The sequence below is a fragment of the Polyodon spathula genome, chromosome 1 (assembly GCF_017654505.1).
Source record: "Polyodon spathula isolate WHYD16114869_AA chromosome 1, ASM1765450v1, whole genome shotgun sequence".
Classification (NCBI taxonomy): domain Eukaryota; kingdom Metazoa; phylum Chordata; class Actinopteri; order Acipenseriformes; family Polyodontidae; genus Polyodon; species Polyodon spathula.
The window spans coordinates 27,352,502-27,378,369 of record NC_054534.1 but is presented as its reverse complement, the minus strand read 5'-3'; the positions used below and the strand labels follow the sequence as shown (position 1 = coordinate 27,378,369).

General features: G+C 38.0%; 1 protein-coding gene across 3 annotated transcripts in view; it reads left to right on the top strand.

Moving 5' to 3' along the window:
- Nucleotides 1–25,868, top strand: part of LOC121316683 (PH and SEC7 domain-containing protein 3-like) — a 126,096-nt gene that overhangs the window by 47,650 nt on the left and 52,578 nt on the right. For 2 of the 3 annotated variants that reach the window (XM_041251745.1, XM_041251753.1), the window contains 4 exons: nt 17,297–17,488; nt 18,671–18,751; nt 19,011–19,123; nt 20,639–20,697. In XM_041251745.1, coding sequence (XP_041107679.1) covers nt 17,297–17,488; nt 18,671–18,751; nt 19,011–19,123; nt 20,639–20,697 — 445 coding nt within the window. Of the gene's footprint in view, nt 1–1,336; nt 1,474–17,296; nt 17,489–18,670; nt 18,752–19,010; nt 19,124–20,638; nt 20,698–25,868 lie in introns of those variants that run through there. The other variant, XM_041251761.1, reaches the window with a different exon arrangement.

Here is a 25,868-nt window from a genome sequence, read left to right as displayed (position 1 = left end):
TATTCATTGGGACTGGGGCATGTTTTTCTTTACGGTAACCTACTCTATAACTGTTTTTGCTGGATTAAGCTATCGAGGTAGAAATAGATTATGTATTGAAAGTTTATCTTGTACCAAGAATTACCCACATTGCTTAACGTTTCTAGACTCTTATTTTATTCTACACGCCTATCCTCCTAAATATTTTAGACTGCATTTGTCTTTAATCTTTCACTTCCTGTACTCTTATAATGGGAATGTGTCGACCCCTCTGTACCAGTATTCCTCTTATTGTATACTGTTCTGTATGTACAGTCGGTCATGGTTACACCGCGTAACAAAGTGTTATTTCCTAATTGCTTATGCCTCAAAAGTATAGATAATGGCTATTATTCCCCACAAACTTTGCTTTTGTGACCAGGACAGGTAAATTTCAAAATATCACTATTTCCAATGAGAAAACGGGCGAATTTGTGTCTTTTCGTTCACATAAAGTCAGAAAAAAACAAATACATTTACAGTATAATCGTAAGTCTCGAAAAACTACTCACTTCTAAATCTTTTGTAGTCATTTTTGTATTACTTTAGTATAATAAAGCATATAATAATATGTTAATTTGGATTCATATGTTGTTTTTTTTATGACGTTATGTGAACGAAAAGACACAAATTCGCCCATTTTCTCATTGGAAATAGTGATATTTTGAAATGTACCTGTCCTGGTCACAAAAGCAAAGTTTGTGGGGAATAATAGCCATTTTCTATACTTTTGAGGCATAAGCAATTAGGAAATAACACTTACTACCCAGGAACCAAAATTGTGTTACATAGTGTTATCACCCTTTTCTTAACTGCAGTGGCAGGGGATGTGTGTTACAGACATACTTGTTTCTTATAAAATCTCATGTCACTCTTATTTAAAAAAACAAAACAAAGCAAAAAAAACAACAAACTGTGGTGTAATGAACAGAGACATAGTGACAGGCACCTATATAAAACACAAAACAATATCCCACATCAACAGAGCGTGACAATAAAGCTGAAGCACAAGTAAAATCAATTACACTGAAACCCAAGCTGCAACATATCTTACAGAAATGTACTGTAATACTAACAGCAGGATGCTGTGGGTGCTGTCTGCAGCGAGTCCTCTGCTGCAGTGCTGACAGAGTTAAAAGGAGAAGCTAAATTATTTCCAAACAGGATTTCAGACCGACCTCACGATAGAATTACCATTGAGCTCTCAGGAAGTCGTGGCAGTTCCCTCTAACATTATTTTAATTAATAAGCAGAATTTAGTACCTGTGTCCTCCAAGCCAAGGAACAGCTACTCCTCTGTGTCCATGTAGGTCAGCACTGCCACTGAAGGCCAGTCACATGGCTCAGAAAAGAGGTGGTTATTACTGACTTTCCAGTTTAGAGGCTCATGGGCTCCTTTATGTCTGGGTGTTTCTCCCATCCTGGCCTATCCGATGCAGAACACGACTCCTTTCAGTAAGTCTCGACCTTCAGTATGCATGACATGTTCGTTTATCGTCATGACGATAGCAGTTTAGTGCTTTCCATACTCTGAAAGAACAGGCAGCGTTTCCTCCAGTTTGTGAGCTCTGCAGTGGCTCTGCTGAGCAGCATGCTGGCCTGGATGCTTCAAATTTTTTTATAAAGTGAAGGCTGTAAGTGGCAGGTTTTGGTTTTCCGGCTTAATTGAGGAGCTTTTATAGAAGCAGTTGGGTGGTGCTTTTGCTTGTAGGCATGCATGTAGGCTTTAATAAAGGTGCGGAATGTAGTAATCAAGAGGTGCAGCACTGATGATTACCATGTTTGTGTTGTCTTTAAAAAATACATGGAATGCTTGTGGAACTCAAATAGGGATTAATATAAATGCTAATTAATTGTGAAAAATAAAGCATGTATTGCATGTTTTTAACACAGCCTTTCTGATAGATAATGAGAATATTGCTTCACTATAGGTGCTGAGTAATAATAATAATAGACTACAGTAGGTGTTTTGTGTAACAAGCGTTAGGAAATTAAATCACTGCTGTGTGTGTAGTAGGCAATTGCCTTGTCTCGTTTTTAATTCAGTAAAATATAGTTTTAATAATTAATACAGTACATCGAAGCTTGTTTTTTAAATATTTTATTTAGACAGTACATAACTGGAACTGGAAAGATAAAGAGTAGATTAATAAAATGAGGTTTCTGTACCTTTTACTTTTCTTGAACTGATGTTACTGTGGAAATATAATTAAGAACTTTTCTTTTTCAGCAAGTGGTCAACACAATTCTATAATCCAGCACTTTGGTTAATTCATGATTAGGCTTTGTAGGTACATTCACAGCTTCAAAATGTGCAATCAAAATTCTAAGTTTTTTTTTTTTTTTTAGATACAGGCAATTAAAATGATTTAACAAGTGAAGGCTCTTATATTGTAATTGCTAAAAAAAAAAAAAAATTAACTAGGGTAAAATATTTTTTAGACTTCCCCAAGTTTCACATGGCATTTCTGTGCTTTATAAATGAAATAGTACGGTGTAAAGGCATGATTACATAATATCCCACATGAAGGACAAGGTGTCATTTTCTTTCAGATTTCCATCCCACTATTGTACAGCATAGTATCTCTCCTCCCTTATCCCCAGGGGTATTGTGGAGATGTACGTACAATATCTGTGTATTTATTTCAGAAACGCTGTTCCCCTAATAACAGTATTCTGTTTTCCAGAAGTCTTCATTGGGTGCCCTAACCTTGCAAGAGGTTAACCATAACAGTTCTCTGGAATGATGCAATGTCTGTCACACTGTAACCTTTTTTTTCTGCAATATTCCTTTGACTACAGCTTTCTTTGTGAAGAGCTGTTATTTAGGCTTATTTCACTGATTGATTGACAGTTCTTTTTAGCTGTAAAGCATCTTAGGCTTAGGCTACTCCCTTTTAGTTAATGGCTTTGTCACTGTATCGGGACCTTTATCACTGTGCAAAAGAAGTATTCTAGACCACAGCAGACCTAGTAAAAACAGGGCGGTAACTGTATGTGTATTTATAAAATAACCAAAGAAAAGCCTAAATCCACCAAGGAGTAAACATTTAACAATTCTATGTATGTGTCCAGCAAAACAAGTTAGACACAGTTTTTACACAGACCGAAACCTAGGCACAGGCCGACACCTAGGCACAGGGCTCTCGTGCAGTGGCAGACAGACCTGTTTAAATACCTGCCTGCTTAATCACAGCCAGGTGTCCCTCATTACATTATTGCCAGGTGTAATTCGTTCAATGCTGCCTTGTGTTAAAAACACTTTCGAAAAGATAATGCTATATAAATACAATAATTTTCATAATCAATATTTTAAATTGTCTGTTCTTTTATAGCTGCTTTGCCTAATGAGGGGTGTTGAATGTAATATAATAATAATAATAATAATAATAATAATAATAATAATAATAATAATAATAATAATAATAATATATATTTTCACCTTGCTTGTTTGAGATCATTTTCTTACACAAATAATTAAGTTATCCATGTTTTTTACAATTGTCTTGTCTCATTCTTAAAGTTCATGTGATGCTGTGACCTTTCGCCTCTGTAGGCTCCCACAGTTTAATAGTATATCGAGGTTACAAATGCATTACATTTCAGGAAGGAAAATCAAAACCTGTGCAGTTGGATAGCGGTCCAGCCCACTGGAAATGTGCTGAAACTAGATTAAAGCTCAGTATTGGAGTAACAAAACCACTCCAGTATTGCAAACATCATAAAGGGTAAGGGAACAACAACAGTTATCAGAAGAAAGTTGAAGTTCAATAACTGTTTGTGGCAGAGCACAGCTCTGCCCTTTAGAAACTGGCAGGGATGGGGTTAAATTCCCCTACCTGCCTGGGTTCATTGTGTTCAGGTGGCTGGGGTTGATTAGATGATTAGTTTAATTAACGATCAATCAGCGCCCAGCCACCTGACATAAAAGGAGGCCTCTGCTTCTCATTTAGGGGGAGGGAGTTGAGGAAGCAGGTTGGTGGTTTGAACGTTTGAACGTTTGAACGTTTGAACGTTTGAACGTTTGAACGTTTGAACGTTTGAACGTTTGAACGTTTGAACGTTTGAACGTTTGAACGTTTGAACGTTGTGAAGGCATTGCCTAGCCTGGAAATTGTTATTTTTGCTTTTTGTCTTGCTTTATTTGTGTTTAAATCCCTTTATTTTGGCCCTTGTGCCCTTTCATTTTTGTGTTTATTTATAATAAAATAGTAATTTTTTTGAACTACAGACTGTCTCTGGGCCTCTATCCACTGGCCAGCCTGCCACACTGTTACTTGCCTAGTGAGTTTGACTGAGGGATTCTGACAGTATTCTCATCTGTGGTCATAAGCTGTCGGTCCTATAGAAAGCCAAAGCAGTTTTGGCTACATTCACAGTCAGTCACAGATACAACAAGGTTGATGTTAAGCAGACAGTCGAAATGCCTCTTTCAAAGGCAGCTCAAAAATCCCTTGATCCACAAACTGTACTCCACATGATAACTTGTGTTCTAAACACTTTGCTATCATACTTAGAGTACAGTTGTATTCTGGACAGCTCCACATACTATAAAGAGAATTTCACTGCACAACCATTTTCATGAGTACCTTTAGAGGGATTCCATGCTATAAATAATCTGCACATATAATTGAATAACCAGACCTGTTTGTTTTTATGGTTTTTTTGTCATCTGTGACAAAGATTTGAAATAATTTATTCAGATTGTTGCTATCACTGGGGAGCACTTTATGCAACTGAATGATGATGGGTAAAGAAAAATACTGATAATCATAACATCATGTCCACAGTAAAATTGGACCCAAAATGTTGTAGTTTGCAGCATTAGTACAGATTGATAATGTACAGTAACCAGCATGAAAACATATTTTAAAGGTTCCAGTGAAACAGTTTATCTGGAAATAAGGGGAATGGAAATTGAATTGATGAACTGAGAGCAAGAGTGAACACACACTGAGTTTTAATTCCTCTCTAGACATGTGTTCTCTGTATTTGATAGCTAATGATTTTACTGTAGGCTAATTATTGCAAGGGAAGAGATTCCTTATATTAAATCTGGTCAGTAAAACTGATGAGCTGGCTTTTTAAATGAGACAAAGCCTGCTATCTAGTGAGGGCAGCGTGTGGCTTCAATTAAATGTCACTATACAGCCCCAGCCTGAGGGAACTATAGAGCTAAATGTTACACACAGTTCAATGGAGTGGAACGGTTGCCTATAGAAAAAAAAATAGGGAAGCTGTTGCAGTTCCGCACAATCTTGATCAGCTTTAAACTAAAGAACAATTTGATTGTGTCTGTAGATTTTTTTCATAGTTTAGACTACCAGTGTAGAATGTGTACATTCCCCAAAGGTGTTTTTAAATGTTTTTTACTTGTTTTACTGATAACGCTACCTGAAACCACTAAACAGCTGACACCTGACCAGGGGGATGAATTGCACAATAGAAGAAAAGCTGCTAAACACCCCCAGGCCATGCACTGGGCTGCTGGTACCGGTACCTGTTCGCATACAGTACCTTTCCGTGTGCCATGATTCACACATCTGTGCTTGCTTTCTAGACAGCATTGGAAAAAGTTTTTTTTCAACTTCACATGTCTGAGGGCTAAGAAAATGAATCTTTCCTCTGCATTGTAAGTTGTCTGCGTGCCTTGTTATCCCTAGTAGCTAGTAATTGCGTTATGCAGCAATGATGCAGCAGGTACTCTGATTAAGTATAGATACGTGCTCCTTAAAAAGTGACGGGTTTGAGGATTGACCACTTATGTGTCATAACATTAACAGAATAGCTTCCTGTTTTAATAGATCCTCAGGAGCTAAGTCTTTTAAATGCCACTGTCATACAGTAACAGGTTGGGTGTAATGGTTTGCATGCATGCAAGACACATGACTTTTCTGACACAAACTGAGATAAATCTTAAGAAGGCTGAGCATAAACCTAATCTGGGGGACAGTAAGGACCATACTCGCTGGAAAGACTTATCCCACTCCAACTTCAGGCCAACTTAAGTGGCCAGCCTAACTAAATTAGTGACCATTTCCTTAAACTTTAGGGAGAAGGAGGATACATATCATTATGTTGAGCTACCACTGTCTGTGCAGATGATTGTTTAAGTTGAAAGAGTAGCTTATACCAAACAAAGTTTTCTTTTTAGTTTTTATATTCTCCTTTATTTCACAATTGCCTGTTTATACCTGTCATCTTAAAATCACTCCCAGCTAGCTCTCCATTTTCTCAACAGTCTTCTAGACCAGCAGTACCTCTCTCTGATTAACCCCCACAATGCCAGGACGTAATTAGATTTAACAACTGTGTTTTTTAACACTATCTATTTACGTACAGTGCCTATAGAAAATCTACACCCCCTTTCAAAATGTTCACCTTTTGTTGCCTTATAGCCTGGAATGAAAATGCATTAAACTTTTTTCATTTACCTACACATCCTACCCCACAACTTCCAAGTGAAAAAAATATTCTAGAAATTTGTAGAGAATTAATTAAAAATAAAAACTGCAATAGCTTGGTTGGATAAGTGTCCACCCCCCTTGTAATAGCAATCCTAAATTAGCTCAGGTGTAACCAATCGCCTTCAAAATCACACACCAAGATAAGAGGCCTCCACCTGTATTAAATTGTAGTGATTCACTTGATTTCAGGATAAATTCAGCAGTTCCTGTAGGTTACCTCTGCTGGGTAGTGCATTTCAAAGCAAAGACTCAACCATGAGCACCAAGGTGCTTTCAAAAGAACTCCGAGACAAAGTTGTTGAAAGGCACAGATCAGGGGATGGGTATAAAAAAAAAAATATCAAAGGCCTTGAATATCCCTTGGAGCACAGTCAAGACGATTATTAAGAAGCAGAAGGTATATAGCACCTGTCACAAAGACGGCCGGAGTGGGGGACGTCAGACCAGAAACAGGAACCAGGAAATAAACAAAGAGAGAGGTGGAGTTGGGTGGAGCTGAGTGATTGGTACCGCTCAGCTTTTAATGAATTAACAGAACAGAAAATAAAAAGGTTGTAACAAACAAAAAACACAGGACACAGCACATTCACCAAAACAAACAGACAAACACAGTGAGCTTCTATTTTACTTTACGTTATTATTTTATTATTACCTCCGTCTCCAATCCCGTTCTCCACTCATCGAACACAACCACAGAGTGAGTGAAAACATGCTGCTTTTATGCAGTGATGTGCAATCCTCGTGCCTAAATACGAATACACATTTTATACACTCGTGTTACACAGACCCGTTTATATCCAGTGTACCAATGACTACACACCAACATTAACACACAACACAAAATACACACAGGGGCGGGCAGTTTGCCACACACCACCAAGACCCTGCCTAGATTAGGCCGTCCCTCCAAACTGGGTGACCGAGCAAGAAGGAGACTGATCAGAGAGGCTACCAAGAGGTCAGTGGCAGCTTTGCAAGAGCTACAGGCTTTTATGGCCAAGACTGGTCAAAGTGTGCAAGTGACAACAATATTCCAAGCACTCCACAAATCTGGCCTGTATGGTAGGGTGGCAAAAGGAAGCCATTACTAAAGACAGCCCACCTTGAATTCCGTTTGAAGTATGCAAAAAAACACTCAGGAGATTCTGTATACATGTGGCAAAAAGTTTTCTAGTATGACGAAACTAAAATGAAACCTTTTGGCCTAAATGCAAAGTGTTTTGTTTGGCGTAAACCCAACACAGCGCATCATCCAAAGAACACCATCCCTACTGTGAAGCATGGTGGTGGCATCATCATGTATATGGGGATGTTGCTCATTGGCAGGGACTGGGGCACTTGTCAGGATAGAAGGGAAAATGAATGGAGCAAAGTACAGAGAAGTCCTTGAGGAAAACCTGTTGCCCTCTGCAAGAAAACTGAAACTGGGACAGAAGTTCACCTTTCAGCATGACAACGACCCAAAGCACACAGCCAAAGCTGCACTGGAGTGGCTAAGAAATAAAAAGGTAAATGTCCTTGAGTGACCCAGTCAGAGCCCCGACCTAAATCCAATCGAAAATTTGTGGCCACTTGCTCCATCAACACTCCCCAAGGAACTTGACAGAGCTTGAACAGTTCTGTAAAGAAGAATGGTCAAATATTGTCAAATCTAGGTGTGCAAAGTTGGTAGAGATCTATCCCAACAGACTCACAGCTGTAATTTCTGCTAAAGGTGCTTCCACCAAGTATTAACTCAGGGGGGTTTGGAGTCTTATCCAATTATGATCTTTCAGTTTTGTATTTTTAATATATTTTTTCTCAATAAAACCTTTTTTTTTCCCTTAACAGTGTGGAGTATGGTGTGTAGATAAGTGGTAAAAAATCCTCATTTAAATGGATGAAACTCTGAGGCACTGTCACAACAAAATGTGAAATAAGTTCAAGGAGGTGTAGACTTTCTATAGGCACTGTAACTACTTGATTCCCTTTGCATAGAAACTCCCTTCTTAAAGTCTTAAGGCACAAGAATTTCAAACACCACTAGTGTGTTCTCATCCAACTTCTGTTCGCTGTGCACAAACCAAAAACAGTTCAGAAGGTCACTTGTGATGTCAAAGAAGTAAGATCCCTATTGTGACTGGGTGTAGGATTGCTTGCTTTGCTGTCTAGCCCCAGGCTTTACTCCACTGACTCCCAGACCGCAGTGACATCACTCCCCTAAAGGATGTTCAGGTCCCTGAAGTTTCTCTACCAGTATGTAGTATAAGCTGACCTATCACTGCGTGTTATTTCTGAATCATTATAACACATCTCTGCCTTTGTATGTGTATGCATTTCTCCAGTAAAAAGTTGTGACATCACACATGTATTTTAAATGTTAAAGTACTATAAGGGTCTATAGTATAGAAATGCTGCCTATAAATGACGGCCAAGCAAATTAAGTAATTTTGCTTTTTATGGAACTACTATCAGTTATATTTGCAAAAAGGGACTTGTCTGTTGACACACTGTTAATGATCACATGTCTGTTGAATCCTGTTTAGGCCCATTTGTATGATTTAGCTAATTTTAAGGTAATTTTTTTCTATTTTGCATCCATTTTTTTTAAGATGAGCGCTATCATACTATGTAATACGTTTGAAAAATAATATATATGATTGTTGCATTAGACACGTTCATTTTGAATAAAGACCCATCCATATTGTATTAAAGATAAATCCAATATTATCAATTCATAAACTAGCTTGGACAGCACTCCCCATAGGTTGCATGATGCTTTTTTATTTTGTTTGCTGGATAATTATTTGTGACATACCATACTTTGCTATACTTAAAAGTTCCATTAAAACATGTATTATTATCGATCAGATGAGATATTATTGCATTTTCTTTACAACGATACTGTACCAGCATATTCAGTAAACTAATAATAATAATAATAATAAATAATAATAATAATAATAATAATGCATCGTTCAGAAACAGTATTTACAAAGGCCCCTGGTCCACTATGCTTTACATCGTCTTCAGGATTTTTTTAAACATGCATTTTACATAACGAGTTATTGTTACAGTGTGACTAGACAGTAGACAAAATATAAACGTTTTTAACATCACTGCCCTGAACATATAGCCTGAACTGTATAGCGGCATTATTTCTGCTGTAGGTGCTAAATCGCAATACAGAGACAGCACGCTGCTCTCTGAGCCTTGTCAATGGAAGTGGAGTGGCTTAATCGGAAAGAGGCAGGATGTTCAAAGTTTCACTTGAAGTTTAAAAACGCTGGCGCTCCCTGCCTGGTTGTTGTGTATGATGCAGTGGCTTGTGGGAAATGCCTTCACATTACGACCAGAGAAGCAGCTGAGACGTTCCCTCACAGAAGAGGAAGTTTGCAACCAAATGGAAATGAACTGTATTCTCTGAAATCTGATGGGGTAAACGCCTCCAACCTCCAAAGTATGCTTTTAAATACGAAGCTAATTTGTTTGACTAAGCAGAAATAAACAAATCAGCATAAAAAAAAACAAAAAAAAAAACTAAAAAAACCTAAAAACTAAAAAAGAAAAAAGAAAAAAACAACAAAAAACAAAACAAAAACAAAAACGAAGTGTGGTGTTGGCGTACTGGATGTGTGTTTGAGGAAGACGTAGTGTATGGCTTGGATATCCTTAGGAACACAGGTAAACGTTTGCATGTAATAATGCAAAACACGTTTTAAAAGTATTTATTACAGAGGGTATCAGAGAATTACAACTGCTGTGCTGCTCGGTTTTACTTTGGCTGCCAAGTTTCTCGTAAAAAAAAAAAAAGTAACCGGCAATATTTTAGTGTCACATTTCTATAACACATGTAGATTATAAATGAAAGTTTGTTTATTTTTTAAGTTCGAATACCTCCAACTCTAAATAAACATTTGTGTTTCTTCTTTTTTTTTTTTTTTTTTAATAATTTGTAATAATGTGATGTGACTACCAATAGCGTGAATTTAAGAGTTGCTTGGTCCATTTTGGCAGATAGCGAACCTAAAACCTTAGGAACAGTGCTGCATTTAATTAGAACTTATTTTGTCTGACAGATGAATGTTTAAATCGCATGCATTCACACTACGTTTGTTAAACATGTTATCTGCTGGAGAATGAACTGAAGACACGTTTGAAGTTTGATAACCTGTAGTACTTGCCTTTTAAAAGTTTAGGGTACTTTTTAAAAATTGTTTATAGTAAGCCTCACTAATTTGAGCTGGTTGGTTAAGTTTGTATGGCAAAGTAGTTTATTTTTTCTTAAGCTATAAAACTTTAAAATCATGTAGACAGCATGTCTGTCTTAGTGATTTATTGAACCATTTTTTGTAACTTGGTTTTGATTTTAATGTTATTTAAAATTGTAATTGTTTTAAAGTCATTTGGGGGATGAATTGCTATTAATTACAGTAATTATTCTATATGGTTAGTTGATTGTCCTTTCTAAAGGAAGCAATACATAGGTTAAAAGAAAAAAATAAAGGCTTATTTTTTTAACCATAGCCAGCTGTCTGAATTCATCAAGTCCATATGAGAGAGAGAACAGTTTAAAGAAAATATTTTTCAGCAGCTTACTCAATGCTGTAGTACATTTAAGTTTCGACCTGTCAGTGTTTGTCACAAGCAGTACAGTTTATTTTTTCTTATTGGAGAGATCAAGCTCTGCCAGCCTGGAGTCCTTACTGGGGACTCCCAGTTGAAATCAGTTTGATCTTGATCAGCTGCTAAAAATGAAAAAGTATGATTTCAAAATGATTTCAAGTCAGTCCCAGTGGCAAATAGAAACACAGCATTACAGGCATAGTTAGTAAATGGTAGTTAAAGTTGCTCTCCTTACAAAGTGTGGTTTCCTTTTGAAAATGTTGGGCTGATAATAAAATGATGTGCACAATAGCCTGACATAGTCCAGACAGTTTGTATTATAGCTCTGCCCAACTTCAGCTTGAAATATATATATTTTTTTAAATCACACATTTGAGAGTCAGCATTCAGACTTGGTTCTTTGATTTTGGTGCAGTCAGACCCCTGACATTGGGCTGTTGGATAACTGCCAGTGGAGCCCTGTGTTTCCCTGATGTGTGGTCTAGGGAGAAGTCAATACTTGGAAATGATACCATGTACAGCTAATAAGTAGTTTGTAAAATCATTTTTCTTGTATGTAATTTTAAAGTAGAATGTGAAGGTTTTTTTTTTTTAGTTGGGTGCTGCTATTTGTAAACTTGGCATTAACATAACTTGGATCACTTATTTGCTGAGTAGAAGAAATGTTTGAAGGGAGGGTGAGAATAAACTCGAACTTGAAAAGCAAAAAAAACAAAAAAAAACAAAAAAAAAAAAACACACAACAGCCTCAGGTATTTATGCTACGATGAGATATAATATAGTAGGCGATAAACAAATATTTGTTGACAACTATCTTATAGAACAAATATGTTTGGGAAAAATTTTTTAATCCAAGTTTGGCAGTACTGTATGGTGGCCAGCTGTCTGAGGATAGAGGCTTCATAATTGGTCTGTTTTACAAACATGGTTGCGACACACACTGGATATAATCATTACTATATCGGTTAACATTTTTCCTTTGTCTTTGTGCTTCCAAAGCTTGTATTATACAGATTATTTGTAAACATCAAGAAAAACAAATGCATTGTTTGCTACATGTAGAAGCTCAATGATTATTCCCAGAGACAAAGTGGGATAAAACATCTTCAAAATGATGTTCTCAAGTGTACATTACTAGCAATTGGAGAACTACAGAGACGTTAAACAATAGCACCCACATGTATTCAACAAGGTCCAGGTTACTGCTACTGTACCTTCTGCTTTGAAAAGAGCTGCAGACAAGAATCTAGTTAACAATTAATGATTATTGTTTTATTGATGGCATATACTATCATTTGACCAATGTTGGCCAAATACAGTGCCTATAGAAAGTCAACACCCCCTTTCAAAATGTTGTTTGTTGCCATATGGCCTGTAATTAAAATGCATTAAAACTGTTTTTTTTTTTTTTTCATTTATCTACACATCCTACCCTACAACTTCCAAGTGAAAAAAAATATTGTAGAAAATTAATTAAAAATAAAAACTGAAATAGCTTGGTTGGATAAGTGTCTACCCCCCTTCTAATAGCAATCCTAAATTAGCTCAGGTGTAACCAATCGCCTTCAAAATCACACACCAAGTCGCCTCTACCTGTGTTAAATTGTAGTATAAATTCAGCAGTTCCTGTAGGTTCCCTCTGCTGGGTAGTGCATTTCAAAGCAAGGACTCAACCATGAGCACCAAGGTGCTTTCAAAAGAACTCAGAGACAAAGCTGTGAAAAGCACAGATCAGGGGATGGGTATAAAAAATATATATATATCAAAGGCCTTGAATATCCCTTGGAGCACAGTCATGACAATTATTAAGAAGCAGAAGGTGTATGGCACCACCAAGACCCTGCCTAGATCAGGCCGTCCCTCCAAACTAATGACCGAGCAAGGAGACTGATCAGAGAGGCTACCAAGAGTCCAGTGGCAACTTTGCAAGAGCTACAGGCTTTTATGGCCAAGACTGGTGAAAACAATATCCCAAGCACTCCACAAATCTGGCCTGTATGGTAGGGTGGCAAGAAGGAAGCCATTACTCAAGAAAGCCCACCTTGACTCCTGTTTGAAGTATGTAAAAAAACACTCAGGAGATTTTGTAGCCATATGGTAAAAAGTTTTGTGGTCTGACGAAACTAAAATGGAAATTTTTGGCCTAAATGCAAAGCATTATGTTTGGCGCAAACCCAACACAGCGCATCACCCAAAGAACACCATCCCTACTGTGACGCATGTTATGGGGATGTTTCTTATCGACAAGGACTGGGGCACTTGTCAAGATTGAAGGGAAAATGAATGGAGCAAAGTACAGAGAAGTCCTTGAGGAAAACCTGTTGCCCTCTCGAAGAAAGCTGAAACTGGGATGGAAGTTCCTTTCAGCATGAATATGAAACAAAGCACACAGCCAAAGCTACATGAGTGACTAAGGAACAAAAAGGTAAATGTCCTTGTAGTCCAGTCAGAGTCCCGACCTAAATCCAGTCGAAAATTTGTGGCATGATTTGAAGATTGCTATCCATCAGCGCTCCCCAATGAACTTGACAGAGCTTGAACAGTTTTGTAAAGAAGAATGGCCAAATATTGCCAAATCTAGGTGTGTAAAGTTGGCAGAGACACAGCTGTAATTGCTGCCAAAGGTGCTTCCACCAAGTATTAACTCAAGGGGGTAGATACTTATCCAATTATGATCTTTCAGTTTTGTATGTTTAATATATAATTTTTTTTCTCAATAAAACCTTTTTTCCCCTTAACAGTGTGGAGTATGGTGTGTAGATAAGTGGTAGAAAAAAATCCTCATTTAAATGCATGAAACTCTGAGGCACTGACACAACAAAATTTGAAAAAAGTTCAAGGAGGTGTAGACTTTCTATAGGCACTGTGTATGGTCTGATTTAGACTTTGACCCTCATTTGGATTCATTACAACTTCTGCCTACAGTAGTGTAAACTTTATTCACACATGTCTGGGGGATATATTTTTTCACTAACCTCAACTTTCTTCTGTTAAAACCTCAATGTTGATAACCGTTATATATATATATATATATATATATATATATATATATATATATATATATATATAGGACCATGACCTAATATTGTGGTTTTCTGTAAGTAACCTAGTGTTCATCTAGTCTGATGTATCAATGTACAATCAATTGTGACTTGAGTCTGTTAATGTACTATACAGTACACAACACTTTTGATTAAATCTATTGTCTGAAATTACCTTTAGATTTCAAGATGTGGTATTTGGCTTTGAAAAAGTGGCACTGGTTGATGATTAATGAGGCAATTTTGATTTTAAACAGTAATTCCTGCAAATGGACACAAGTGGCACTCAAATCCTATTAATAATGATTTTAGAAAAATCAAATGGGGACAGTAGAGGTCTAGCATTTTTAATTAACCTGCCCTCCACCTCTACAGTTCCACTGTTGTGATTGTAATTTAGTTCTGCATATGATCATTCTACTGGGGATAACAGACACAGGCAGGCAGTCTACTACCACTTCTTTCTTAGTGATTACAGTCGTTAGTAAATAGTTTCCACTTCTGCATAGCTGAGTATTTTAATTTTTTTTTATACAAAAAAGATTGGGAATACTGAGAACATGTTCATTGCATTATTAATTACTGTATTGAGGTGTTACTTTGTGTGGCACCAAATAGTACATACAGTGCTCCCCCGATATTTCACATTTTCAGGAATTTGGTCATTGACAGTAAATTGTAATATGTATTATAAGGGCCCTTCACTAATTCGTTGTTTTCATCATGTCACAATTTTTGATGTGTAAGCCAGATGGTGAAATACAGATCTAGCACTGGAATGATGCCATATTTCTGCATGACAGTGTTGCAGCTAGTTTTCAAATGGTGCTTGCTCATTATATATTTTATATATATTTTTTTTATGAATCCCAAAAATATCAGAAGTGCTTCTGCTTGGTTAAATTACCACACTTTTGGGTGCTTAACGCTGTTGGACATTAATTATTCCCCTCTGGGGGTGAAATCCCCTACAAAGGTGATATGGTGAAGACAGACGTAGATCACACTTTACACATTTATGTATTTGAAGACCGTTTATCCCATTGCCATGAAACTTGGGATTAACATTATTTAGCTTAGCTTTGTGTGTGTGTGTGTGTGTGTGTGTATGTGTGTGTGTATATATATATATATATATATATATATACACACACACACACACACACAGTGCCTTGCAAAAGTATTCAGACCCCTGACCAATTCTCTCATATTACCGAATTACAAATGGTACACTGAAATTTCGTTCTGTTTGATATTATATTTTTAAACACTGAAACTCAGAATCAGTTATTGTAAGGTGACATTGGTTTTATGTTGGGAAATATTTTTAAGAAAAATAAAAAACTGAAATATCTTACTTGCATAAGTATTCAACCCCTGTGCTGTGGAAGCTCCCAGTTTGCACCGATGAAAGAAATTGCCCTAATGAGGACACAATTACCTTACCATTGGCCTCCACCTGTGAACCATTAAAGTTGCTGTCACATTTTCTGGATAAAAACCCCACTGTTGAAGGATCATTGGTAAGGCTGTGAATCTGAAAGAAAATGAAGACCAAAGAGCATTCTACAGAAGTTAGAGATAAAGTAATACAAATGCATAGATTAGGGAAAGGGTACAAAATAATATCCAAGTGTTTGGATATCCCAGTAAGCACAGTTGGATCAATAATCAGGAAGTGGAAGCTGCATCACACCGCCCAGGCACTGCCAAGAAAAGGCCGTCCCTCAAAACTCAGAGCTCAAACAAGCAGCAGACTTATGAGATAAGCCACAGAGAGGCCAACAATCACTTTGAAGGAGCTACAGAGTTCAGTGGCTGGGAGTGGAGTAATGGTGCACCAGTCAACCATATCAAGAGCTCTGCATAGCACTGGTCTGTATGGGAGGGTGGCAAGAAAGAAAAAAGTACCATCTGAAAGCACGTCTGGAGTTTGCCAGAAAGCATGACAGTGACCCAGCTGCAATGTGGGAAAAGGTGTTTCGGTCAGATGAAACCAAGATAGAACTTTTTGGCCAAAACGCAAAGCGCTATGTGTGGCACAAACCTAACACTGCCCATGCCTCAAGACACACCATCCCAACAGTGAAGTATGGTGGTGGCAGCATCATGGTGTGGGGATGCTTCTCATCAGCAGGGACTGGGCATCTTGTTACAATTGAAGGAAGAAGGGATGAAGCAAAATACAGGAAAACACTGCAAGAGAATCTTCTTCAGTCTGCTAAAAAACTGAAGCTTGGGAGGAAATTCACCTTCCAGCAGGACAATGATCCCAAGCACAAGGCCAAAGCAACATTGGAGTGGCTCAAGAACAAAAAGGTGAATGTCCTACAGTAGCCCAGTCAAAGTCCTGATCTCAATCCCATTGAGAATCTATCGCACTATTTGAAAATTGCGGTCCACAAGCGTCGTCCAACCAACCTGAACAACCTGGAGCAAATCTGCCAAGAAGAATGGGCCAAAATCACTGTGTGCAAAGCTGGTACATACTTACCCCAAAAGACTTAAAGCTGTTATTGCAGCGAAAGGTGGCTCTACCAAATATTAGTGTGGGGGTTGAATATTTATGCAAGCAAGATATTTCAGTTTTTTATTTTTCTTAAAAATATTTCCCAACATAAAACTAATGTCACCTTACAATAATTGATTTTGAGTTTAAGTGGTGTGTGTGTGTATATGTATGTATGTATGTATGTATGTATATGTATATATATATGTGTGTGTAATTATATATATATATAAATAAATAAATTGGGGTGTCTGTCTGTCCATCTGTAGGTCACATTTACATGTTCATATATATGTGAAGAACTCCAGTTGTTTTAACTTGGTTTTATCATTGTTTTTTGCTGGCACACTGCTTATTAAATGGTAATTAAACAGTGGCTAATTTGTCTTCTATAATATTCTGTACTGTTGATCTGTGCCATCACCTTTTTCATCATGGTAGCTCTGGAGAGGTTCTGTGGAATCATGTCTTTCCTCTTGTCTTTTTGTAAAGTTGGTTTGGATTTTTAATCTTGAATTACAGTTCACAAGGATTATTTATTATTATTATTATTATTATTATTATTATTTAACTAAGAGAGAAGAAGGTATATTTTGCTGTCCATGATGCTTTAACCTAAGGAGTAGTTCATGAGAACCTTTCTCCTCTTGCTGTAGTGATGCTGGACTGAAGGAAAGGTTTTTGGAATTTGACTTTGAGATGGGCAGCACTGAGCGACTGAAAGGCAGCACCGACACTCTCGGCAATAGCAACAGGTGCGACGTGGAGGCAGCGAGGAGACTAGCTAAGCGGCTGTACAACTTGGAGGGGTTCAAGCGCTCGGATGTAGCTAAGCACTTGGGAAAAAAGTAAGTGCAACTTTAGTTATGTGTTTTTAATTAAGAGTTGTTTTTTTTTTTTTCCTTAATACAGTTTAAACAGTGTTGTGATTCCTTAATGTTCCTCCCTAACCTGAGATGCTGTGCTCTCATTTGCTTTCCAAAACAAGAACAGAATAATACCATTTGTTTATGTTAAGTGGATAATCATGTACACTTTAGAATACATAATACGTAATAAGTGAGCATAATGGACAGTGTTGCAGAAAAGTAAAGTCTGTATGGAGCTGGGTTGACAGCACACCATGACCACTGCAGACCAGGAGCTGTTTTATATTACTTTATATACAGTGCCAAGAAAAAGTTTGTGAACCCCTTAGGATTTTCACATATTTCAAACCTAAAATGTTATTAGATCTTAATCTGAGTCCTAATAATAGGTAAAGTTAACCTGACTAAACAAATGGCACAAAAACATGATACTTTTTCAACATTTATTAATCTACAAATGATTCAACATTCAATATCCATGTGAGGAAAAGTATGTGAACCTTTAGATTCAGTAACTGGTGGCACCCCCTTGAGCACCAATGACTTCAACTAAACGTTTCCTGGTGAGTCTCTCACATCGGTTTTGAGGAATTTTGCCCCATTCCTCCTTATGGAACTGCTTCAACTCGGTGACATTTGAGGGCTTCCTTGCATGGACAGCTCGCTTCAGGTCCTGCCACAACATTTCAATGGGGTTTAGGTCCAGACTTTGACTAGGCCATTCTAAAACGCAGAATTTCTTCTTCTGCAGCCATTATTTTGTAGATCTGCTTGTTTGTTTAGGATCATTGTCTTGCGCCTACCCACTTGGTTCAGCTTCAGCTCACAGATGGATGGCCAGACATTCTCCTCTAGAATCTTCTGATACAATGCAGAATTTTTTTTTTTTTTTAAATAAATTGTTAGGGTTTTTGTTTGTTTTTTAAAAGTTATCACATTTCTGTTTAGTAATACATTGCATTGTTGTAATACAAATTTGGGGGACAAAAGCAGTGCCAAAAGCCAGAGACTTTCAATTCATAACATTGACCTTATTCTGTTTTTTTTTTATTTATTTTTTTTATAACTTGACTGACTTTTTGCTTTACCAAAGCTTTTGTATTTGTCTTGCTGCTTAATTATGTTAAGAAAAGAAATCCTATGTGTTTCATTTGCCAACAGCAATGACTTCAGCAAGCTTGTGGCTGAACAGTACCTCTCATTTTTTGACTTCACTGGAATGACATTGGACCAATCTCTTAGGTAAACTACTATGAATAATTATTCCTTTAGTTCTACACATTCTTATATTATTTGATGTGTTACCATGCCAGTCTGTGTAAGAGGATCAACCAAATAGTATATTGTTGTTGTTGTTTTTACGTTACACTTAACATTGTTTTAAATAATTTTGTAACCTGATTTAAAGCAGAACAGGGATATACCTGTTTCACAATGTGTATGATAAATGGTAAGATGGGATACAGAATTGATTAATAACTTGTTTTTTCTATTTTCACAGACGCTTCTTGAAAGCATTTGCACTAATGGGTGAAACCCAGGAGAGAGAGCGGGTTTTAATCCAGTATTCCAAAAGATACTATCATTGTAACCCTGGCTCAATTTCTTCACAAGGTAATGAACTTGCATAACATGTCTTTAAATAAGTTGTCAGTACTCCAGAGTGAGTGTTTGTTTGATCTACTTGAAGCAACATTTCCTCTGATGGAATAGTCATCTTATTAATGTACATGCTACCCTAACCTCTCGCTTTTCTATGAAAAATGCACACATTGTTTGATTTCGATTTTTTGATGGTCATTTATTTGAATCTGTTAGTGAAGAAAGTGCTTTTCTGGTCCACCTCAAGAGGTAGACTGAAGAAAGATGACATTTAAAACATGTCAGTCCTAGGAAAAGCATTGATTGGTTCTCAGATGTGAGCCAATGCATGAAGCTTAAGGGTTTTGAGTTCCTTTAAATAAAATAAATGGAATACATTTAGAATGTTTTTCGTGCAACATGGAAAAGAGTGAAAAAGACGTTTGTCAATTTAGTTGTTTACAAATGCTATAAACATATATATAAATAAAAGAATAGTTAACATAACATTGCAATACATTACTATACAATTATTTTGTTAGTTCTGTGTACTTTAAACTGTACAATAGAGTACAGGTCGAAAATATAATCAATTTGTCTCTTTATGAAGTGTAACTTTTAGGGAAAATGCATGTGCCTCCCTCAGTAGACTATTTTCCTCTCACCTCATTCCTTCTGCTTGTACCTGACTACACTGGGTGTTTTCAGATTTGCTATCCACGGCTGGAATTTGTCTTTAAGAATGTGGAACGGGTGAAAAATGTTTTATTTGTATTTGACTACTGAATGAATTCAGAGTTACAATTTAACAGTTTTTCAGTGAAGTACAGCTAACCTGTTGTTGAGGCAACCTCAAAATAAATACTGAACTGCTATATTTGTCTACCAAAAAAACCTGTCAGGAATATTTCACAAAATACATATTTAGTCAGTTGCAGTAGAATAGAAAAGTGTCTTGTCTGCAAGGTATTCTAGCCTTTTCCACAAGCTTGTTGATTTATGACTCCCTCTATGTCTGGGTGAGGTAATGACTGCAGAAACTAGAATTTATGTCTACAGTAGTTTACAATTGCTTTGTAAATTGTGTTTTGAATTGCTGATATTCCCATTCTCTGTGGGAATACATAAACTGCAACATGTGTGAAAGAGCACATTCAAATTCAAGTGCGCTGCTGTTGTCTAAATGGTAAATCGTTATGCAGAGAAATTGGAAATTGTTGTCTTATATTTTGTATGCTTTTCCTTTTATGATGTTGCAATCAATGTGATATATATTGGGCTAAAGTTGGTGTATTGCAAAGTTACTATCGACATAGTATAGACAAAAGGTCAAGCAAGGCCTCCTTGAAACAAGCTCGGTTAGCTACTACAGTATATAGAGAACAGTTATTAAACCTGCTCAGAAAACTACCACTCAGAAATCAAACGCCATAACGTAAGGTAGGAGAAAAACAAAGACATCTTTTAAAATGCCTTGTGGCAGGAATTGGTAAGTAAACCTATTAGTACATGGATTGGCTTGACAGTTGAAATGATCTAATTTTGCAGATGGAGTTCATTGCCTTACTTGTGCTTTGATGCTGCTAAATACTGACCTTCATGGCCATGTAAGTAATACAAATCTTTTAAAATTCAATATTGCATGCAATACAACATAACATTCAAAATATACACAGAACATGCTCTTAATGTTTTTTTTTTTCTCTCTCTAACTGTTACCAGTTGCAGTACAAGGTGTGTGCCACCAGATGGCATGGTTTGTTCAGTCATTATTATCTCTAATTTGGTTGTGGATGTGTTCATGTGCTTTATGCACACACACAGTACATAGAAACATAGAGAGACAGGACAGAGGGAGCAAGATTAAAACCATATACAATACAATATGTTCACAGGCTTTGTGAAAAGATGAAATTTTTTGGTCATAAATATTACACTTACCAAAACTTAAAGGAACCATCAGACATTCAAAGAATCCATGACAAATCAGCACAGCATTGGTGTAACTCACTTGAGTTTTATGTGTGTGACTTTTTTTTCATAGCAAATATAATTCTAGGTAAGGTAGTATGTCTATTGCAAAGACCAGCTATGCTTAATTTTTAATACAGTTTCCTTGACTCCTATCTGTATTGAATATCCCAGATGAGTTCCCAAACTGAATAAGTGTCTCTCTACTCCCGGCATGTTTTACATATTGAGGGGTTTCATGTATTCGCAGTAATATATTAACATTTTATTTGCTGTTTCTGTGCAGAGGCCCCCCCTCCCCCCCCTCCCCATACCCATCTGTTTCTTTGCAGCAGCATCTTCCTTCTATTGGTCAGAGCTTCCTATAAGCTCTTTAACAGGTCGTTTTGTACTACAGGTCAGAAGGAGGAATCTTAGGGTCCTTTTTATATCATTATTTTATATAAAGATCAATAAGCTTCCTTAAAATATAGTGGCACATATTTATTTTAGAAAGAATATTCTGGGTAATTTCTTTTAGAATTTGATTAGGACATGTTGTAAGTGAAATTCATTCTGCTTTTGCTAATTGGAGTGTTCGTTCATGCAAGTTGCATGAGGATTACTAACCAAATCTTTCACATTTCTTCTTCACAATTTCTTTTTACTTCACTGGATCTCCTTCCTGTATTTTGTTTTTCTCAATAGGTGGTAAGTTTTATTTTATTTTTTATTTTTTTCAGTTTTATGGGGTTTGCTAACACATGCATATTCTTACAATGCAATATTTTTTTCACTGGACCTTACTGAGGAGGCTGTGTGTGTGTGTGTGTGTGTGTGTGTGTGTGTGTGTGTGTGTATATATATATATATATATATATATATATATATATATATATATATATATATATATATGTATATGTATATATATATAAGTATATATATGTGCAAATCTTAATCAGAATATTGGCAAATCTTAAGATTTACTGTTAAATGTCGACGTTTACCAAGAATAACTAAATGGCTTTGGCTAATGACCGAATCTCTCTACATAATAAACATAATCGCTTTTTTGATTCTGTGCTGGACTGTAACAGTTGTGTGTACTCCTGTGCTGGACTAATTCAAATGAGGTGCTGTGTTAAGTGTACCTGTGTACCTCACGCACTTTTTATTCATCTACACTAATCGCTGAAACTACAGCTTGAATCAACTCCATCTCCCTACACTACTTGCATCCTCTGACAGCGGAGACCTCGTGGGAAAGTTTGATTGACGGCTTCATAACAACTACAACGCATGCAAGCGCTATGCGCGTTTGCTCTTTCTTTTTGATTCTGTGCTGGACTTTAACTGTTGTGTGTACTCCTGTGCTGGACTAATTCAAATGAGATGCTGTGTCAACTCCATCTCCCTACACTACTTGCAACCTCTGGTGACAGCGGAGACCTTGTGAGAAAGTTCTGGATTGACAGCTTCATAACAACTACAGCTCAGGCAAGCACGGCGCGACAAGTGCAGAGCTTGTCTGCGACTTGGAAGCATTTTGCAGCCTCTCAGATTTGGGGATCAACTGAGGAGAGAACGAAAATTTTACGATTTATCAGGCGAGTATTATAATAAATATGGAATCTGCAGTGCGTGCTGTGGAGTTGTTGAGCCATCACAATTTTTGGAAGTTTTGTCAGAAATGTTCTCTTATGAATACATTTAACGCAGAAAGTTGCTGAAATCAAATCGTAACACTCAGAGAGATATATACAAGTGAGCAGTTTATAGAAAACAATGTTCGTGAGGTAAACAACACCTGGTTAACTTCAGATACTGTAAACAAGATCTCTAACTTTTATTGGTCTCAAATGATCGTGAGGAACCAAACTCATTGTCAAGCACTGCATGTCCTATTATAAAAGGGTTATATAGAGAGGATGCTAACTTGAATAGATCATGGGTGACAGCTGACGAATTTGGCAATACAGAAAGTAATGTGGATGTTTTATTGGTAGGTGACCAGGGTGGTTGCGCAAAAACTTTGTGACCACATGGTAGACTGGCTTATCCCCACACTAAAAGCAAGCGCACAGATGGGGGAGGCCATTGTAATAGAGCAGTTTTGCCATGTGGTCGGCGCCGATATCCAAACTTGGATACGGCGCCACAACCCTGACACCCTGGAACAAGCCGTGAAACTGGCAAAGGACTTTGAGGACTCCCTGATGTTAGCCCAGTCTGGGCTACTCGCCGCTTCAGTTCAGCGAAGCATCCAAGCACCACCTCCTCTCTGCTCCACCACCGGGACCAGGTCAATGACCTCCTAGACCACCGGCCACGTTGGGCAACCTTGCCTCCCTTCCATGGAGATCAAGGTTGTCCCCCAGCTGGGGTAGAGGTGGTTCCCCAGCCCCGTTGCCATAAAAGCAGCGGGACAAATATCTAACCCCTATGCCCTCCTTTTCCCCCTACCTGTTTTTTTTGGCACCAGCCGGGTATCAGGCCAAGTCGTGCCCGTCTGCGATGGAGTGTGACGTGGTCACATGCAATGTTTTCTCCTCTGTTCTGCCTGAAAAAAACAAATAAAGAATGAAGGATGCGGAAATGGGGGGGAGCATTAATGAGACAAGGCTGGGGGCTGGTGGTGTAATGCTATAATGGTAACAAATGCCAGTCAAAGGGGGTCGGAATGCAGTGTGACAGAGAGGGTGAAGTTACTCCCGCCTCTCTCAATATACCGGACATGTGGCACTCAAGTGCGGACATAGTGTGGGGCCAAAATAACAACCCCTCACTAGTGCACACCTAGGGACAGGTCCGGTCTATTGAAGGTAAGGATGTTGAAGGTGCTGGGGCGCTAGTATTTCCACATTTCATTATCAAGTGGCAATTACTGTATCGGGTAAACCTTGCCACGGGTACCTGACAGCCTGTAACACAATTATTGGTTCCCCCATCTTGTCAGCTAGTGGTCATGAGGCTAACGCATGATATCCCTTTTGCGGGGCACCTCGGAGCTGACAAGACAAAGGAGCGAATATTGGCTCGATTTTATTGGGTAGGACTTCATAAAGATGTGCGAGTGTGAAATTTACCACATAAATTTATTAAAGCCCTTATTTATAGTCCCAGGCAGTGTAGAGGATGATTTGGGCCCTGAGCTAGAGACCTCTAGCACAAAGGACATTTCGATGGGGAACAGTTACTTCCTGATCAGCAACATGAGCTGCGTATGTTAATTGAGGAATTCAATTATGTTTTTTCTGACGAACCCAATAGAACTAATTTTGTGTTGAAAGAGACACAATATTTGGGATTTATAGTGGGGAATGGCAGGGTGAAACCCATTGTCACCAAGGTCCAGGTCTTGGTGGATGTGGCAATCCCCAAGACCAAGGCTTGGGTGGGGTCACTACTAGGGTTAGCCAGTTATTATCCTAGAGTATGCCACAGTGGTTAATTCCTTAGTTGACCTCACCAGAAAGAGCGCACCAAATTCCATTAAGTGGTAAGAAGAATTGTTACACAATTTGATATTGTGAAGCAGAGACTTTGCCAGGCCCCCACCCTAATCGCACCAGACTTCACCAAGAGATTCTTTCTCCACACCGATGCGTTGGATGTCGGCTTAGGTGCAGTCTTGTCCCAAATGGTAAACTGAGTAGAACATCCCATCCTGTACATTAGGAAAAAAATGCTCCCACGGGAGCACAACTACTTCGTTGTCAAAAAAGAGTATTTGGCCATCAAATGGGCTACTCACTCTTTGAGATACTACCTCTTGGGGCACTCATTTGATCTCGTCACTGACCACGCCCCACTCAAGTGGTTAAGCACAATGAAGGACAGCAATGCCTGAATAACTCGGTGGTATCTGGTATTGCAGCCCTTCATGTACACCGTGCGGGGAAAGACCACCAAAATGCTGATTATTTTCCCCAGGAGGGGGAAGTAATAGGAAAGGTAGATTTAGCCGAGTGTTCCTTCAGCTCACCTGGGCAGTGGGATATGTGACAGAGATCAAATGACGCTTGGTGTTAGATCTCTATCCCGACCTGAGAGGGTACTAGATAAAGGGAACAGAGTACCCTGGACTAAAAGGCATGACACTTTATTCCCGTGGGTAGCTGGAGTCGGCCGGCTAGAAAAGGGGCGGAGCTGCAGTACCTGAACTCAATGACCCGAACAGGAAACGACGTGGCATCCGCGGATTGGAGGAGCGGACGCGCTCGTTAACCAAGGGGTCATGAGTGAGGGTATAAAATAGGGGTGTAGCAAAGTATTCTGATCCTTTGTAAATGGTTAGAAAATAACCTAAAATGAGTCCCTGCATTTAAAAGAAACCATGAGTGTTCTGTTAGTCTGTCTTGTAAACATTGTTTGTTTGTTTCATATGTTTTCAAGATTACTAGCACGATCCGGAGCTGCAGCCGCAGGCCAGCATTAAATCCGGACACGAGCACTTCACTTTCCACTAGGAAATCTTTATCACCAGAATCACTTAATTCATGCACCGTACGAACTGTCTGTGTCTTTGTGTTTTGTGTGGGTGATAAAACTGGACTTTAGGTTGCGGTTCAAACCCATGGGATTATACAAACCTAAAGTGATACACGCTGCTGTATTGCTTTCATCATCTATTATTTACAGGTATTTGGCATTGTAAACCATTTCAATAAACACCCTTGCACCTGTTCGTAATTCTGTGTGATTTATACCAGCTCTGCACTGCACTCACCTGTATCCACTCACCACATTGCCACACTCATATATCCCTGATATGGGATTGCAGGTAATCCCTAAAATAAATTGTTAAATGGGGGGGAAGGACTTTTTG